The sequence below is a fragment of the Chaetura pelagica genome, unplaced genomic scaffold, assembly GCF_000747805.2.
Source record: "Chaetura pelagica isolate M959 unplaced genomic scaffold, ChaPel_1.0 scaffold159, whole genome shotgun sequence".
In the NCBI taxonomy this organism is placed as follows: domain Eukaryota; kingdom Metazoa; phylum Chordata; class Aves; order Apodiformes; family Apodidae; genus Chaetura; species Chaetura pelagica.
The window spans coordinates 5,494,381-5,510,931 of NW_009954555.1; the positions used below are offsets into that span (position 1 = coordinate 5,494,381).

General features: G+C 43.1%; 2 protein-coding genes across 2 annotated transcripts in view; both read right to left on the minus strand.

Annotated features, from left to right (window-relative positions):
* LRRC47 (leucine rich repeat containing 47) overlaps window positions 1–208 on the minus strand; it is a 5,110-nt gene extending 4,902 nt beyond the window's left edge. Inside the window, exon 1 of the mRNA XM_010005291.1 lies at window positions 173–208. Coding sequence (XP_010003593.1) covers window positions 173–208 — 36 coding nt within the window. The remainder of the gene's footprint in view (window positions 1–172) is intronic.
* Window positions 209–4,012: 3,804 nt separating this feature from the next.
* CEP104 (centrosomal protein 104kDa) lies at window positions 4,013–16,149 on the minus strand. The gene is made up of 21 exons (XM_010005206.1): window positions 16,037–16,149; window positions 15,370–15,543; window positions 14,932–15,070; window positions 14,496–14,561; window positions 14,043–14,119; window positions 13,717–13,885; window positions 13,361–13,519; window positions 12,508–12,747; window positions 11,894–12,097; window positions 11,236–11,403; window positions 10,621–10,794; window positions 9,453–9,629; window positions 8,938–9,144; window positions 8,326–8,442; window positions 7,673–7,709; window positions 7,110–7,191; window positions 6,508–6,616; window positions 6,067–6,205; window positions 5,536–5,603; window positions 4,926–5,016; window positions 4,013–4,149 (listed from the first exon to the last, which is right to left on the minus strand). The coding sequence occupies exons 1-21, from the start codon at window positions 16,147–16,149 to the stop codon at window positions 4,013–4,015; spliced, it is 2,847 nt and encodes a 948-aa protein (XP_010003508.1).
* Between the last annotated feature and the right edge of the window lie 402 nt (window positions 16,150–16,551).

The window sequence follows — 16,551 nt, forward strand, 5'->3', positions numbered from 1 at the left end:
CGCGGGCCTGGTCCCGCGGGCAGGGCAGGCGGTCCCGGGGGCTCTGCTCCCCCCGCAGCCCCCAGAGCCCGGGGCAGCGCCCTCCCGCCCAACGCGTTTATTACAGAAGTGAAATAAATGCCTAACGTGTCGCTTTTCCCCTTGAAATGACAGCGACAGCATCTTTAAACACCTGATCTGCTTCTCCAGCACCGAGGAGCCGGGTCATCCACCCAGTGCTCTCCGGGGGTACCAGAACCTCCCGCAATCCCTTGAGATCAGATAATTCCTGCCCGCGGGGAGGCTGCCTGCTCCTGCCTCGTCTCTGCAGCTCAGATGGGTGAAAACAACTCGGCTGATATTCAGGTACAGCGTGGAAAAAGGGATCAGACAGAAAAAAAAGCCCACGAGGCAGGGACAACAGCCTGTGCTGCCTCTCACAAGGATCCATCGTTGCCACAAGGATGTGCCATCGGTGCTGGCCTCAGTGTTCCAGTCCCACAGGCTGAAGAGTTTATTTGTTAGCCAGAGCTGCACCTGTGCACGACTTGCTCTGGAGGATTTCACTGGAGACTTCATGGCACAGGAACAAACTTCACTGTGTTTTTCACACCAGTATTTATTTTGCCACTGCAGAAAACACAGGCTGTTTAAATGACAGCAAGCAACCCAGTTTGATAATCCTTTACAAATCACTATTGTGCTCAAAGACAGTCCCTTCACATCCTAAGAAGCAGCCAGTTTTCTCACTTCCAAGTTGTTTCCAATTTGTGCCACTCAGTAGTTAATAAACCTTGTTTTTGAGGTATAAAGCAGCCTCAGTGAATGTCACACACTCTAAAATATTTAACAGAATTCTCGACAATTTTGCTACAGGGATATTCTGGATTTGAAACAAACACACAAATCTCACAAAGCCCTGGGCTGCAGTGTGATGTGCCCAAGCCTAGTGCTCTGCCTCTTCAAAGCTGCCTGGCAAAGGCTCTCCTGCTCAGGCCCTGCTCTCTCCTGTGGGCCAGGAAGGTAAACCAGAGGGTGGCAGGGCAGGGGAGAGGCAGGAATCTCCTACATGACAACTTCTTGCAGTAAAAAAGCTGTTATGGCATGGATTCCTAAGGCATAATTACTTGTGCCCTGCCATGGAGCAAAGCAAATGCAGTTTTGAGCTCACTCCAGTGCCCCAAGAGCCACGTGGGGCACAGGCTCCTGGGAACAGAGCAGCAGGGAAGCACCATTCCAGGGAAAATGTCTCCAAAGAGAAGGTCTGTGGAAGTGTCTGAGGTAGCTCCCAACTTTCCTGCTCTTCAGATTGGTCAGCACTAGAAAATACAACCCTCATTATAATTAATAGTGTTTGTGGGGCCTTGGTTTTTGGTTTGTCTGGGCTTTTTAATTCAAGGGTTTTTTTGTTTGTTTTTTGTTTTTAAAAAGAAAATAAATGAAAAGTTTAAAAAGGTTGTCCTATAACATTATAATATAGGAAACAGACATGTTGCTCTGTGCAGGAGTTAACTATTTTAATTATGCTTTGCTTCACTAGTTTTAAAAGCCATGGTTGAGCAGCCCTGGAAAGCTACATGTTCCAATTCAATATCCACACTACACTGGCCAATCCAGAACAGATGGAGGACCTTTGCAAACAGGTTTTTTCTTCATTAAACTTGCACAAGGAAAAGTTCACCGTTTTAATTCAAAAAAGGAGAAAATGCTCCAGGCAGCAGCTCAGGAGGCTGCTAATCTGAGCAAATTCAATGGTTATTTTGCTTACATAAGGAATCAGGTTCTCAAATAGGAACCTGTGTCACTAAAGTAGAAATAAAAATACATCTAGTTTTGTTAATACAGATATTTTCCTCACATTTGAGCAACTTGGTCTGGTGGGAGGTGTCCCTGTCCATGCAAGGGGTTGGAACTGGAAGATTTTTAAGGTCCCTTCCAACCCAAACCATTCTGTGAGTCTGTATGTGTAATTATCAATATACATATATTTGGAAGGAGTTAAAGAAACAATTTATATAAAGTCTGTCAAAATACAAGCACACCAATCTACCTGCAAAATGCACAAGCTGGTAGACAGGCTGCACACAAACTATAAAAACTCTGTATTACAAAAGCAGTGCTGTATATACACAATAATACCACAAATTCACTCCATTGCAGCGGGAAAAAAAACAAACCACCCCCAAAACTGCTTCTTGTATCACCTTGATCACTCATTCTTGTACCAGTGGTGGACATGGAAGTGATTAATTCTATCCTGGAAAGCAGTTGCCTAAAGGTTGTAAATAGAAACACAAAGATTGTTGCTTGAGGCACAAAGTTTTGTGCATTAATGGAATTTCTTCTCTTTGAAGCTACTAAACGCTCACCTGCTGTATCTATGGGTGTTTATTTTAATCCAGATCTAACTCAAGAAGCTCTGTGTTAGAGCTGGGTTTGGAAGAGAGCTGATCCAAAGTACACTAAAGCAGAAAAAAAAGGTCTATTTTTTTTAGTTCAAGCTTTTCAGGGCCCCACTCAATTTTTCTAATTTTTTTTTCTTTCCTATAAGGGGCCCTTTCTTGGGAACACGTTGCAGGCTTAACGGTCAGGTTTTAAAGCACAGCTTCCAAGCTGCTCCATCAGTATTTGTACACTCTGTATTATGAACAGACAGGCCCCTGCTGGTTCAGCTCAGCTCAGCCCAGCCCTCCTGCCCAGGGGCTGAGGAGGCACTTGGTGCCCAGCGAGAGGCGGCCGAGCAGCCGTGCCCTGCGGGACTGCACGTGGCAACACAGCCTACAGCCCTTCTGCTCTGCTCTGTTGTGCTAATGCTTGGTGTGGAGCAGTGCTGTGGGTACTGCTCTCCTGCCTTCAAAATGCTACATCTGAAATATACACCCAGGCCATGCTTCTGCAGCAAAACCACTTCCACTACACAGGGTGTGAGTGACTCCCAGAGCCCCGGTGTGTCCAGGGAGAGACACAATTTCACTCAACATCACTGATGTGCTGGAACTCGGAATAAGACACTGGGGTTAGAAAGGAAAGCAAAGTTATCTGTCAAAATAATGTTTCTAAGCATTTTAAAAATTAGTGGAAGCATTTTATAATGGCCCTGATCCAATTCCTCTCCTTGCAGGGCCAACCAGAGCTTTCAGCTGGTTTGGGTGTTCAGGGATACCAGTCAGCTTCAGAATAAAGCACAGTTCCCATTTCCAGTGAGGGAACCAAGAGCTTTGGAGCCTAGCACAAAAAACCAGACTTGTAAGCTTCTGCAATGGCTATAAATTTTCCCCATTTTAGCTGACAAGGTTTATGATGAGAAATACACAGAAGAAAAAGGCAGCTGTTGTGAACACACTAATAATCTTACTACCAAAATGCAGCAGGCCCTGGTGCAGTGGCTAAACAAACTGCCAAGGAAGGACATGAATCTCTGACACCTGACACAGCTCCCCAGCTCCAACCCTACTTGTGAACGTGCCCCAACTCTAGGATTTGCAGTGGAAAAACAAGCCCCATAGCTTTCCTTGACTGTATTGAAATTTCTCTTTTTTCCTTTTTTTTTAGCAAACACACGAGGAAGCCTTTTCCTGTCTGGAATGTTCACACATTCACTGGTTCAAGAGTTTATCTGTACAGGATCACACAGGTCTTTTGGATAACTGAGATACATGTCTTGCACAGTCTGACAAGTATTTCCTTCTCCACATGCACGTTTCCATTCCCCTCCTGCCAGCTGCACCCTGCAGCAGATGAACAACACTCTCACCAAGCTATCAATACCATTACCACGCCAACAAGCCTGTTCTGCTCGTTGCACGTCCCTGTTTTCAGCGTTGTCCCCTCAAGCCTGACGATGATGCGCCCTCTGCAGATGCAGGGCTGTCTGCACACACAGCCACGCACCAGCTGCCAGCCCAGGCAAGCACTGCTCAAGGCTGATGAGCACCTAGCCAAGCTAAGATGATACGAGTTGCCCACAATTCTTAAATAACTAGTAACAACTATATGCTCAGTTATCAAGACAAAGGAAAAAATACTTGTCCTGTCATCGCTTTGAGTATGTTTTGCCAGTGCTTTTATTTGGTCCCCCTCTTGGGGCTGAGGCCTTGCTTCCTATAGGGGGAGATCGGGCTTTTGCTACTGAAGGACTTGGTTTCTTCACATACTGGCCACCTATTTTGCCTGTGAAGAGAAAACATGGATTGTTATTCCAAGCACTTCATGCAGTGGACAAAATAACACTGAAAAAAAATCTACAGGAGGAAAGGTTTTGGGGGTTACTGGCCAAAAGCATTTTGGTGCTGCAGGCAGTGAAAACAGCTTGTTTGTTTAACCCCTGTGTTCAGGAAATCAAAGGATTTTGCATGTGCTTCATAAATAAAGACTGTTAAAAAACCACCTGACATCAGTTTCCAGTTTCCCTTTGCGGGTGAAGAAGCTGCACAATCATAAATTCTGCCTAGCACCTGGGTCTGAATTGAAAAGGAACAGCAGTACACAGCACTAACTATTCAATTCATCTTGTAATTAGGATTAGATTAGCATCCTCTGATTGGACATTAAAAGCTAAATCAGGCTCTTGGTTCTCTGTGTCAGCGTTCAGGAGCTTTCCAGAACTTTAACTGTTTAGTACCCCCACTGATTGTCCTAGCCCCTGTCATCCCATTGCACAGGAACAACACTGAACTGATCAAATTACCAAACATGCCAGTTTTCCCAAGCAGCTGAGCTAATGCCCTCATTTTGGAATTCTTGTTATCAAATGGTTTTGAGAATTTGCTCCCTAAGAATACTGCAGCTTGTACCAGCACAGGAAGCAGCAGTTAGGTCACACAAATGCAAAGTATGTGTTGAACAAGCAATTAAAAGCCAGATTGCTTTCAAGGATAAAATAATACCCTTAAGTAAAAGCAACAGAGTAAAGCCATAATTATCATTATCATAAAATAGTATCTTACCAGGCTGCAACAGATGAGTTTTATTTAGCATGGATACCCTCCGTTGATTCATTTTACAGCCATTGTTGCCCATTAGGTGAGACCTCCAGGCCTAAAGTCAATTCAAAAGAAGTTATATTACAAAACCAGCAAAATTAGCCCATCTTTTATCTTGTCACTATGTATATACACACACTTTTTAAAACATGGGGAAAATGATAGTTGTATACAGGCTTTATGGCAAGAGCATTTTTAATCTGCTCACTCATAAAAGCATGAACACCTTATGACTTAAAAGTGGAGCAGAAATTAATATATCGATTTTAAAAATACAACTTAAACAAGTGAACTGAGAATCTGGTAGCAGTTGAGAATTAGAAAAGCTGCAAGGTGTGTAGCTGCCTACACAGGAGGAGGAACACCAACAGAGAATAGCCCGTGGCTCCCAGATATACCTCTGAGGGTAGAAGACCCAGGTTCCAACAGGGTCCCCAGAGTGTGAGACAGACACTGCAGACCCTGGCAATAACCCAGGCAAGGTCTGAAGTCACTGGGTGTAACCAGTGTTAGCAGAGGACACAAATCCAGCCCCAGGGACATAACATCAGACCAATCTGGAAGGCAGTCTTACCTCCTCTCCTGGGGAAAAGTTGTCATGGCACAAGGGGCAATGGTTTGCCACATCTTCTGGTTTAGCAGCTGAAATTATTAGAAAAATAACCTAAGAATGGCAAATACAGGCTAGTTCAAACACAAGAGGAGAACTTCCACAACAAAGACCAGAGAACTACACTAAAACCTGGCTGGCTAAACCAGCTCCTACGTTATTATCATGAACTGCTCTCAAATAAGTCCCATGTTTAACTCTCTACATCAAAACAAGATCAAATAGAACGACAGGGCTTAATCCTCAAAGATGTGGAGGAGGCTTCCTGCTCTCCTCACTCATCCTCCCCACATGCATTCATAAAAGCCAAACATTTTGAGCACTGGGAGCAACAGACATTGGTTAAAATGTTCCCTCCTGAGGATCTACCTGGATTTCTAAATCCACAGCGCAGCACCCAAAGAGAAGTGGTCTGCCTTGCCAGAATCACGCAGTATTGGAAAGTCTGACTGCCTTGACATTTGAATTTCAACCTTTTTGTTTGAGACTACTCACAATTGCAAGCCTTGCTCTTAATGTGTTTGGGCAACTCATCCTTTGGAAGGGCCTCCCTGCACCGCTGGCATTTCTCAAAGCTGTCCTTTTTATCACAGTCCATCAACAAGTGCTCTGTCAGGCTTGCTATTTCCACCATCTGCAACACAGCAAGAGGCACCCAGGAAGGTTTGAACTGTACTGAGTAAGTAAGGATAGTCTCTAAAAAACTGCTTATATGATTTTTGGAAGTTAAATCTCACTTTTCAAAATTATGAAGGGAAAATGAAATTTTAGTCCATTTATTAGTTGCATTTATAATGGTTCTCTTCTCAGAAAGCACTAACCAAGATCACACAGCTGTGTTCAGAACTCATCTACTTCAGCATTAAATACCTCATAGCACCTTAAAGCCAGAGTAGCAACAGATTGTCTTGCAGTAGCTGTAGATCTGTGCCTAACCTGCTTGCAGTGCTCACATCTGGTTAGCATAGGGCAGTGTTTCCAGTAGTGGCGATCCAGTCCTTCCCCTGTGAAGGATTCATCCCTCTCACCACAAAAAATACATAAGCTAGGAAAAAAAATACAAACATCAGTACCATCACAGACTGAAATGGATTAAGACTGTTTATTGTGTTAGAAACTACTCTGAAAAACAGCTAACATCTTGGCACACCTTATTTTTCCCATATAGTTGTTGACTTTAAGATAGGACACGTACAGATACTGTTGTATAATTTAAGGTAAATACAATTATAAAGCATTTGTTCATAGAGAAAGACAACTCTACAAAAGCACTGAGAACAGCTCTCTGAAACTGGCTTTCACAGCCCCAGAATTTTTCAGTGCTTCCTCTATGCTCTTATCCTACAACACACAGGAAAGCTGCAAGGTATCTTTGCCTTATTTTGTACTGGCATTTGAACACTAAATGGTGGTAATTTCTTATCCCACAAGATACCCAAGAACTTAAAAAAATCAAGATCTAGGACTGCCCAGTGCAATCTAATGGCATTGGTAACATTTTTCACTTAAGGTGATTGGAAGCTGCTCATTTAACTTACTTATCCAAGTAATTCTCCACACTGTAAGGATCCTCTGGAACCTCTGCTGCCGCGGGCTGTGGGCTTTCGTTTGCCCGGTAACCTGTAACAAGACAACTATTAAAACAAGGTCTCATTTTAATAGTTTCTGTGCATCCCTACAAATACTACTTCTCTGGGTCTAACAGCAACAAACCCAACAGAATGGTACCCCTGCCAGCTGGCAAACAAGCACTGAAGACAACATACCTGTAGGCAGTTGGGAAACTACTGCCTTAGTGACTACAACAGTAAAATATTTGTGATTATTTTTACACCTAGTGGATTTATGTTGGGGGGAAAGCTAAAGTGCTTTCAAGCCAAGCTATACTAATGTTCCTGTTAGAAATTAAGTGCTTAGCTGATGGCAAATTTTCTTTTGTGAGCTTAGTGGTTATCTCTCTGGCAAGGTGAGACTCACCCAGTCCAAAGCACTCAGGAATGTTTTTAACTGAGATAATTCTATAATCCATTAAGCACCTACAGTGTTTTAAAGACATACTGAAATATCTCTGCATTTCTTAATATTATTTGAAATTACCTACCTTGATTCTTTGGCTTCTGAAAATCAGATTCTTTCTCCTATTCAACAAAGAAATTGAAGTCAGAAATTCGTTTAATGACTGAGATTGTTGCCAAGGTGAAAGAGAGCAGATTATATCCTGATTTTTCTCTGGAAAGAAAAGCTGAGAAGCAGAACTAATGCATTATGTTTGTGCTTCTGGTTACAGAGCACATCTCTTGGGTATTGCGGCAGCATTCTTCTGAGGGTGGAAAAAACAGTCCTGCTTCCTGGCACTGGAGTAGCTGAACCACCTTCCTGAGGTTCAGATGTAAAAGCTAATGGATGTACAGCTCAGCTTCTGGAGGGCCTGGGCACACTCAGTACAGCTCCTGCCCTCTGGCTGGCACAGAAACCCTGAACACTTCCAGACACACTCCTACATCTACCATCTGACAAAACTGTTATGGAAAATCAAAATTTTACACTATGTTAGGAAAAACAACCCCTCACATTTTAAACTGGACTGCTGAGGATGAAATTAGTGTTTGTCATGAAGTCTCTCTCTCTCTTTTTTATTCATTTACAATGAGACAACAGTAACATTAATTATCTAAGCCTGTGATACCAGAGGAAAACAGGTTGAAAATAAAAATAATAAAGGGGGGTGGAAATCCAACCCAAAACCAACCTAACCTTTCCAACTTGAACTTCTGCTTCTATCTCCCTTAGAGCTGCCAGATGACGTTGTAGAACTTTTATTTCCTCCTTCTTCTTTTTCCCTGCTTCTTCTGTTGCTGCCTTTCTCTGTGCCTGTCAAGAAAGGCTCTTTCAGTCACAGAAGTTTTTGAACCATCTGTCACATAGAAAAGATTGCAAAACACATCAGCAGAGTGCAAATGCTCAATGCAGAACAAGCAATGTCCTGCTTAGTTAAATCATTGGTCTGTTACATTAACACCTCCCTCCCCACAAAATCCTCTGTGCTAACCTGAAAGAAACAGAGCATTTCCTCTGTTCTCACTGTTCCCAAGGTCAGGCTGCATAAAACAGTGTATACATGTTTTCCAACATGATTGTGTATGATTCCAGAAGTATCATCTCTGTATTCTTTGTAGGCTTTATTCACAAAAGTGAATACATGTAATAAACTGAACACCAGCTTTTTATACCAAGTCATGTTAACAACACACCTTAAAACACTCTGCTGCATCTCTCAATGTCTAATACAGCTGTGGAATCAGCATTCTGCTGAGCTGACTGCGATGCTTAAAGCACCCACATATGTTCTGCAATCTTGTTACTCACCCCAGTTTCAGCTTCAGAAGATTTACCATCTATTTTAGCAAACCCATCAAAGAGTGTTTTGTAGATGACAGTCCTGCGGATGCTGGCATCATCTGGAGGAAGATACCGCAGCAGATTAGCCCTGTGCTTCCTGTACAGCTCAAAGAGAATCTGCAAGGCCACATCACGGACTTCAGGAGCTCTGTGTCCCAAAGCTCCCATTGCAAACTGAAAAGAAGCATTAGAAAAAATCATTTTGCCTCTCTTTCCCCACATTTTTTGCATTAATCTCAGACAATTACTTCACTGCATTGGGAGAAACCTTCAAACTGACAGGCTTTTGCCAACACCTCTTGGCCCAGTGGTTCTTTTTTCCCATATTGGCACCTTTCTTCCTCACAAGGTTTTCTGCTGCCACCCCCACGAGGTTCAAATTCTCCATAGTAATTCACCAAGAATTCCAAAACAGAAGGACAAGCCCCAAAAAAATAGCAAGAGAAAAAAACCTGCATGTCTTGTAAACTTAAGACTCCTACCTTCGCAACGTTGCTGATGGTAAAGCCCGAGTTTCCCGTTCCCATGACTTTCAGGAGTCGTTCCACTAATTCCACCTGGCTCATTGCCAAGTGGGTTGGGGAGTTTGGTTTTAGTGGTTGAACCAAATGGACTGGAATGATCTGAAGAGGTTTAACTTCACTGCACAGTGCCATTTCCTGCAAAGATACAGAGTCAGTGTGTGTGCAGGGATGCTGAACGAGGAAAACAAACCGTCTTTGCAAAGTAGAGTTATTCTGTGTCACTTACAGTCAGTTAAGCAAAATGAAATAAGCCTTCCCTAAGAAGTAGCTGCTTATTTCTTACTTTAGCAGCCAGAATTTGCTTGCTAAAGCTTTAAAGAGAAGATTATACAGATGTTTGGTCTTGCTTTTGGTGTTAGAGCCAGCTACTGAGGAACTGATAAAGTCTTAGACATGCTCAGATGAGTTATAGAACTGGGTCATAAGAATTCCAGTAACTTCATCTTACACTGAGCCATCCGAGGAGGAGGCAGATGAGGAGTGTCACAAAGGATACAAAGTCTTGACATTGCACCAAGATGAATTCCAAGACTGCTTCAGAAGACATATGCCAGCTTATAATTTATCCTTCCATTTTGCAAAGAAACTTAAGGGCAACATTCTGCTGTTATTCAAAGCTCAACATTTATTTCTTTGCTGCTAGTAGAATGAATTAACACATTTTCACACAAAACTACAGTTCTTTCTTCCAAAATCTGCTGAAAAAGAGAGCCCTGTGATCCTCTAGGAGCTACTCACAGCTGTTCCCTGCCACCACGGGGCAAGAAATGGACTGTGTCTGTTTAAATGGGTATCTTTTTTATACTTTTGCTAAGCTGACTTTCAAAATTTGACTGTAAAAAATGCAACAGTCTGAGGAGTGTATTGTACTTTTTTACTCTCATATCTGTAGATCGTTTGCAACTAAGAAGAGTTACACCTCCTGGAATCTGCAGCAGGTCTCTCCCCACACTGTCCCCCACAACAAAGGGGACAATATGCAGGCAGAAAAAACACTACGTTGTTCAACTACTTTGCCTTCCAGGCAAACAAACCTTGGACCTGAAGTCTGATCAGATGTTACCCCCTCTAAGGGCTGTGACATTCCTAATGCAAATCAAACCCTAATTTGGATCAAAGCACCAACCTGAATAAAGTTAGAAGCCACAAGGCGAAGACGGGATGAAGAGTCTCCTGTTCTGGAAAGTAAATTTGGAAGCGTTTTTTCCACACAATGAGAAGTTTCTCCTTTGCCCAGTTCATACTTTGGAATGTATTGGGTGAGGATCATTTTTAAAAGTTTCAGGGAAGCTTGAAAAACCTAAGTTAAAAAGGAAAAGGGAAGAGTGAACAGAAATACCACACAGCCTAAGCCCCCTTGGGCTAACTGTCACTGCTCAAGTTGGAAACTGCAAGTGACTTCACTGCTGTGTTTCCAATGAAAAAACAACAGGCTCAACCACAGCACACATTTACTGCATCAGCAGCTGCTCCTCAAGCTCATTACTCAGCCCAGGGCAGTATTCTCCATGCTGCTGAATGCTAGACAGCACCCAGTCCTTGATCCTAACTAAAAGCTGACATTTCACTTGTTTGGGGCTTTTGTTGTTGTTATTTTGATGTTTTGTTTTGTTTTTTTAACTTACTCAAAAGTAGTTTTACAAACTGATTAATTATCTCAAGTGTGCTAACCACATGGCTTTACAATTTTTGCTGTCAGTTCTTTGCTAGAGCACTTCTTATCAAACAAAATAGGACTTACTGAGGACACTGTGTCTTTGATGGCTCTCTGCACCAGGAAAATGGCAGCTCTCAGTGTGTTCTTGGAAACATCCTTTGGGGTGTTTGCTGACATTTCCATCAGCTTCTTGTAAACAGCCAGTAACGCATCTTCTCGATATGACCAAGTTTTGGAATATGCCCCTGAAACCTGAACACAGAACAGGTTTATCTCTTCAAAGGTCAACGCTTGGATTTCAGTATTTAATCAACACTTACAGACAGAAACAGTCTCAAAAGAACAGATGAACTTAAGCATGAAATCCCCAGGTGTTCCCTACAGGCATCTGGCTTTTATTAAAAGCACCCATTTTTTAAAAACAGCAAGTAAAACACTCAGGCTGAAGAAACCATTTCAGGCACAGTAACGGTTTGTCTTGCTACAAAAACAGTGGCAAGATATCCTGTCGGGATATCTGAAGCTGTCTAGTGGACACTCTGCTTAATAGCTCATCATGTAATCAATCAAAAAAGCTATAACATGATGTAAACATTGAAAACAGGCACCCATGTATCCAATGTCAAATTTTCATCTAAGATTTTTAAGTGACAGTATGTAAAAATCATTGCAGTAGTTGTTTTGTTGAGAGAGCACGTTATCAAATCAACTCCAGAGAGATCACAATGATCTCTTTCTTTACCAAAGCTTCTCCAAAAACGTCAATAGCAGGGCTGGCTTCCCTCAGTGCCTTCTCAGTCAATGGCTCAGGTTCCCCAGGATTGCCACTTTGTGGGGTATCACTCATGTCCTCTTGGGTCACCTGTGGCTCGAGGTGGGCAACTGCTTCATGAGACTGTTTGCAGAGAGTTGGAAGAGGCCTCTCATCAAAAGGTAAATGTTCAACCTAACAAGAGAAGATAAAATTTTATATTCTAGAAATTACTTATATGCAATGCTGTTTCATCAGTAAAATTGGATTCATCTCAATGCATTTTTTCCCTATCAAAGCAGTATCACTTTACAATTAAGTACAGATGTTGAAGTTCCCATAATAACATAACGAAGGAATGGTATCAGTGCCTGTGATAAAACCTATTTCTTGTCTATAGAACACAATAAAACACACACAAAATGTTTTTTGGGGAACTGCACAGAAATCAGGAAAGGCCAATGCTGATTACTCAGCAACACAGCCAGTTTCAGGTGCTATACAAGCCATGAGAATAACCTCAAAAGACCTCGTTGTTCTGGAAGGTTGAACACAGGATCATCTGCTGCAACAGATTCCTGCAGTAACAGAGGAACACTACTCACATTTTCTTTGGAAAACACCACCCCAGAGCTTGTGGGATGAGCCCCAGAAGGTGGAAGGGTCTGATGGGGAACAGGGGGCTCAGGAGAAGCAGGATGTGTTGCTGGCTTCTCTGGCAGCAAAGGCTCTGCTCCCTGTGGCTCTGCCCGGCGCTCACAGGAAGGTGGGTTTGAGCCTCGTGTGTGCTGGGGGCTGCCAGTGTTTGACACAGACTGCAAGGGCAGCTCCAGGGGCTTCCGGATCTGAGAAAGGAAAGGACATTTTGTAAAGCAAGGCTGACAATGTCCCAAAATCACAGCTAATACAGCTACAGCTCCAATGCTCAACAAGGTTTTGGTGCTTTAAGTCAATATCAGACCTCACCCAGAGACATGGTATCATTTTCACTGGATGCACCTTGATGAAGCAACTGGAAAATAATTCTGTGTGGATGTATGTGTGGAGAAGATATAAAGCTTCTCATTCTAAGAACAGAAATCTGTATTTTACCAGATTAATTGTGTCTGTTCAGCCACGATGCCAGCAGAAGGCTGTTATACCCCTTCAAAATGTGAGAAAGTACTTTATCTGCACTGGGTAGCCCTGAAATGGTGCAAAACATTCAGGGTTCTAATGTCTTTTGCTTGAGACCTTACCAGTTTGATGTAATTTATGGAGAACAAAGCCTGTTCTTAAAATGCCACCTGCAAGTCTTGGTTAGGGAAACCCACAGTCCAGACAGAAAACTTAACATCCACATGCAATTGTCATAAACCACATAAAACTTATTCCCTGGGTTTGCTTTGGTTGCTCTGCCATTTCTCTCAGCAACACCCAGGTGATAAAGCCTCCTGAGCTCAGAACAGCAGCACCCACCACCAGGTCCCTGCCCAGCAGGTCGTGGAGCTCCAGCTGCTGGTACACCCGCAGCCGGTACGTCTCCATCTGCTCCTTCTTCTGCTTAGCAAGGTCATAATCCTCCTTCTCCACAGCGCAGCGCTTCTCCACCTCATACTGTCCCAGTCGTTCCCCTACCTAGAAGGTGGCACAACAAACCCTGGGTCACGTTACTGCACGTGCCCCTGTCAGTATTTCCAGACAAGTTATTAAATCAAGCCAATCTTAAAATTACTATTTTGACAATATACTGGAAATCATCATGATTTTCATCAAGGCTAGGGTCCCTGATGGACCCCTGGGACACCATAAGAGATCAAGCCCTTCACCAGCACCTTTTGCAGGTCTGCAATAGCTTGCTTGAGCTTCTTGGCGTGGTCGTAGTGCTCTCGGCGCACAGCTTCGCGCTTCTTCTCGTCCAGCCTGCGTATGATCTGAGCAACTTCTGGGTCCTGGTACATGTCAAAAGCCAAATCATCCAGAGGGGAAATGGCATCAGGTTTCCTGCAGATATGAAATGAATACAAGAAACTTACAGCTAAGCCAGAACAGACCAGGCTGAGCACACGTCTTCTCTTTTCACCGGCAGGGAATTGGAGGCTGAGAACGACCCCAGACTGAGCAGAGGTTCTGTGGGGCACACACAGAAGCACATCCTTACCCAAGGTGAGTTCCATCTAAGGCTGGATCATCTGATTTAATTCCTAAGTAGTGGTCGACCAGCTTCTCTCTGGAAGGCTTTGCAGGGGAGGAAAAAAAGAAAAAAAAGTCTTAATGCACATTCATCAACATGAAGCCTGGATTCAGGGCAGAAGCTCTGGCTTGCCACAGCCAACAGAAGCTGTGCAACTGGTCATGCTGCTGTTTTGGGGTGTATTGAAACCAGAGTGTGGAGGGGCTGAAAATGCAAATGCTCCCATCGATGATGTTTTATTTTTTGTACACACATTAGGCTCAGTTTTTGAGAGCTTTCTTGCTTCAAGTTAACGTTAAAAAGCAATAAATCAATACGTGGCAGCTCTGCTACACAGGAAAGATGGATTCCATCACCCCAGGAACCCTTTAAGTGAAGACATGCAGCACGAGGAAGAAGCCAAGGGTGCTCTGCACTCACAGTATTATTGATGTCACTACTGTAGTCTGCTGGATCCCCAATGATGTTGACAGCGACCAGGGCAACCTGGGATAGATTTAAAGAGAATGTAAATGCCCAAGGTCATCACTTTTTTCCATCCCTTATGAAAACTGAAACAAAAAAATTGGAACAACAATAACTAAAAAAGAGCTGTGGTCTGCAGGGTGGTATGGAAGCAAAAAAAAGCACTAAGTGCTAAACGTATTTCATGCTTCATTAAAAATGAAGTGCATGCACTTGGTCATGACTCTAAGTCACTTATAACCTATCATTTGTATTTTCTGTTTTAAAATAAACCAAGCCAGGAGCTTTCAAGCAATGTTTTTAGCTTCTACAATAGAGGGAGCAGATTTCAATGCAGATTCTATACTATAGAATCTTCACCTAGCTTACCAAATAAATACTCATAACTCACCTGACCATAAAGGTTGTGTTTATTGTAATGATTTTTATGGAAAATCAGCTTCAGGTACTGGCCAACTGCATCCATATACACAGATTTTAACTCTCGTGCTTTGAAATCAGTCTTTTCATTGTCTGAGAGAAGCACATAACTGTGGAGGAAAATGGAACAAGTAAGCAGGGGGAATGTACAAACACACAGCTGAGTTTTTGCTCAGGTTAGTACTTTGGTAAGTCTTGAAACTCCTTCATAACTGAATTAGTCTGTGCTGTCATCTGACAACACTTCTGGCCTTGCCTCTTACACTTATGGCTGCAGCTTTGTTACAGCCCTAGGCAGGTACAGAACCCTCTGCAGCAGTGATGCAGCATGCAAAGCATAATGCAGATTATTTCCTCCTGAGGCCCTTCTGATTAGGGAAATAAACCCACTTAGAGCTTTTTAACTTACCCTAGCCTGTGAAACCTCTCTGACTGGTAAGGAGCAGAGCATTCAGGCAAGCTTTCACTGACGTAGAACTCAATTTTGCTCGAAATCATGAACTGGTGAGCAAGCAGCTGCAGCTTTCGTATCCGACACCTCTCCACCAACTGCAGAACAATCTCCTGTGGGTACTGACAGAGCCTGGAAACACACACCATTTCTGAATAACAGCTGTTTAAAAATAATTCCATCTCCCCCTTGACTAACATTGGATTATGAAACTTTTCAAAGTTGTTACAGGCTCACTCAGCACCACCAATAGTGTAAAAAGAAGCCAAAGAGTAGAAACACTCTTCATGTCATTGCATGCACATGCATGTTGAAGTGCCCCATCCATGTCTAGAGGATGTGCTGAGGAGACTGGATTTCTAATACTAAGCCAAAGCAGTTGCAAACCTTAAGACTGACAAGAACCAAAACAGTTTCCTTTTTTCTTTCAAAGGCTGTTATTTAAATGCAATGTCCAGGTGGTGACTAAGGCACTTTCCCCCCTCTGCATAATGGGGAAACTGTTTTGGTTTTATAACTGGTTTGGTCTGGGATGCTGTGAGCTCCTCTTAACATGCCTGGGACATCTTCTACTCATCTTAACTCAGTGCTTCAGAGCTCTGCAGCTTCCTCCCCCTGGCAGTACCTGGGTGATCGCCATCCGTTCACCGTTGGTGCATGATCCATCAGCTCCTTGGCACTGAAGCCATCTTCATGTCCCGAGGAACTAACAACTATGAACCTGACCTTGTGTGGCATCCTGCAGCAACCAGCTACTCACAGCTACGATGCTTCAAGATAACCCCTAGAAGGACAGGAAAACAACACTGAAACACTGCCACCAAAATTTAAATCCTGTGGTCCATCTAGTCAGTAGATGGCGACTACAAAGCTGAATTCAATTAACATTGGCACCATATTCTTATGCTGAGCATTTTACCAGTACTTAGTGCAGTAAAGGTTTGGGTCACGTGCATAGCAATTTGCTCAATTAAACATGCTAATTAAGAGATGGAACTTGAAACTATTGAGTTCCAAAACATGCACTGAAGCAACCTAAAGCAGCCGCTGTGCACTTGAGCAGAAGGAAAAAGGCAAACAATAACAATAAAGAAGAACAGGGTGAATTCAGCCCGAAGCCAGCCAAGCACTGCTTGGCAT

What these genes read in the sequence shown, in the direction of transcription:
- CEP104 (XM_010005206.1), bottom strand. Translation starts at nt 16,149, where the DNA reads ATGCCACACAAGGTCAGGTTCATAGTTGTTAGTTCCTCGGGACATGAA. An exon ending in ACGTTTTTGGAGAAGCTTTG is followed by an intron (nt 11,404 to 11,893) that starts GTAAAGAAAGAG and finishes TTCTGTGTTCAG; the next exon opens with GTTTCAGGGGCATATTCCAA. An exon ending in TCAGAAGCCAAAGAATCAAG is followed by an intron (nt 7,192 to 7,672) that starts GTAGGTAATTTC and finishes GTCTTGTTACAG; the next exon opens with GTTACCGGGCAAACGAAAGC.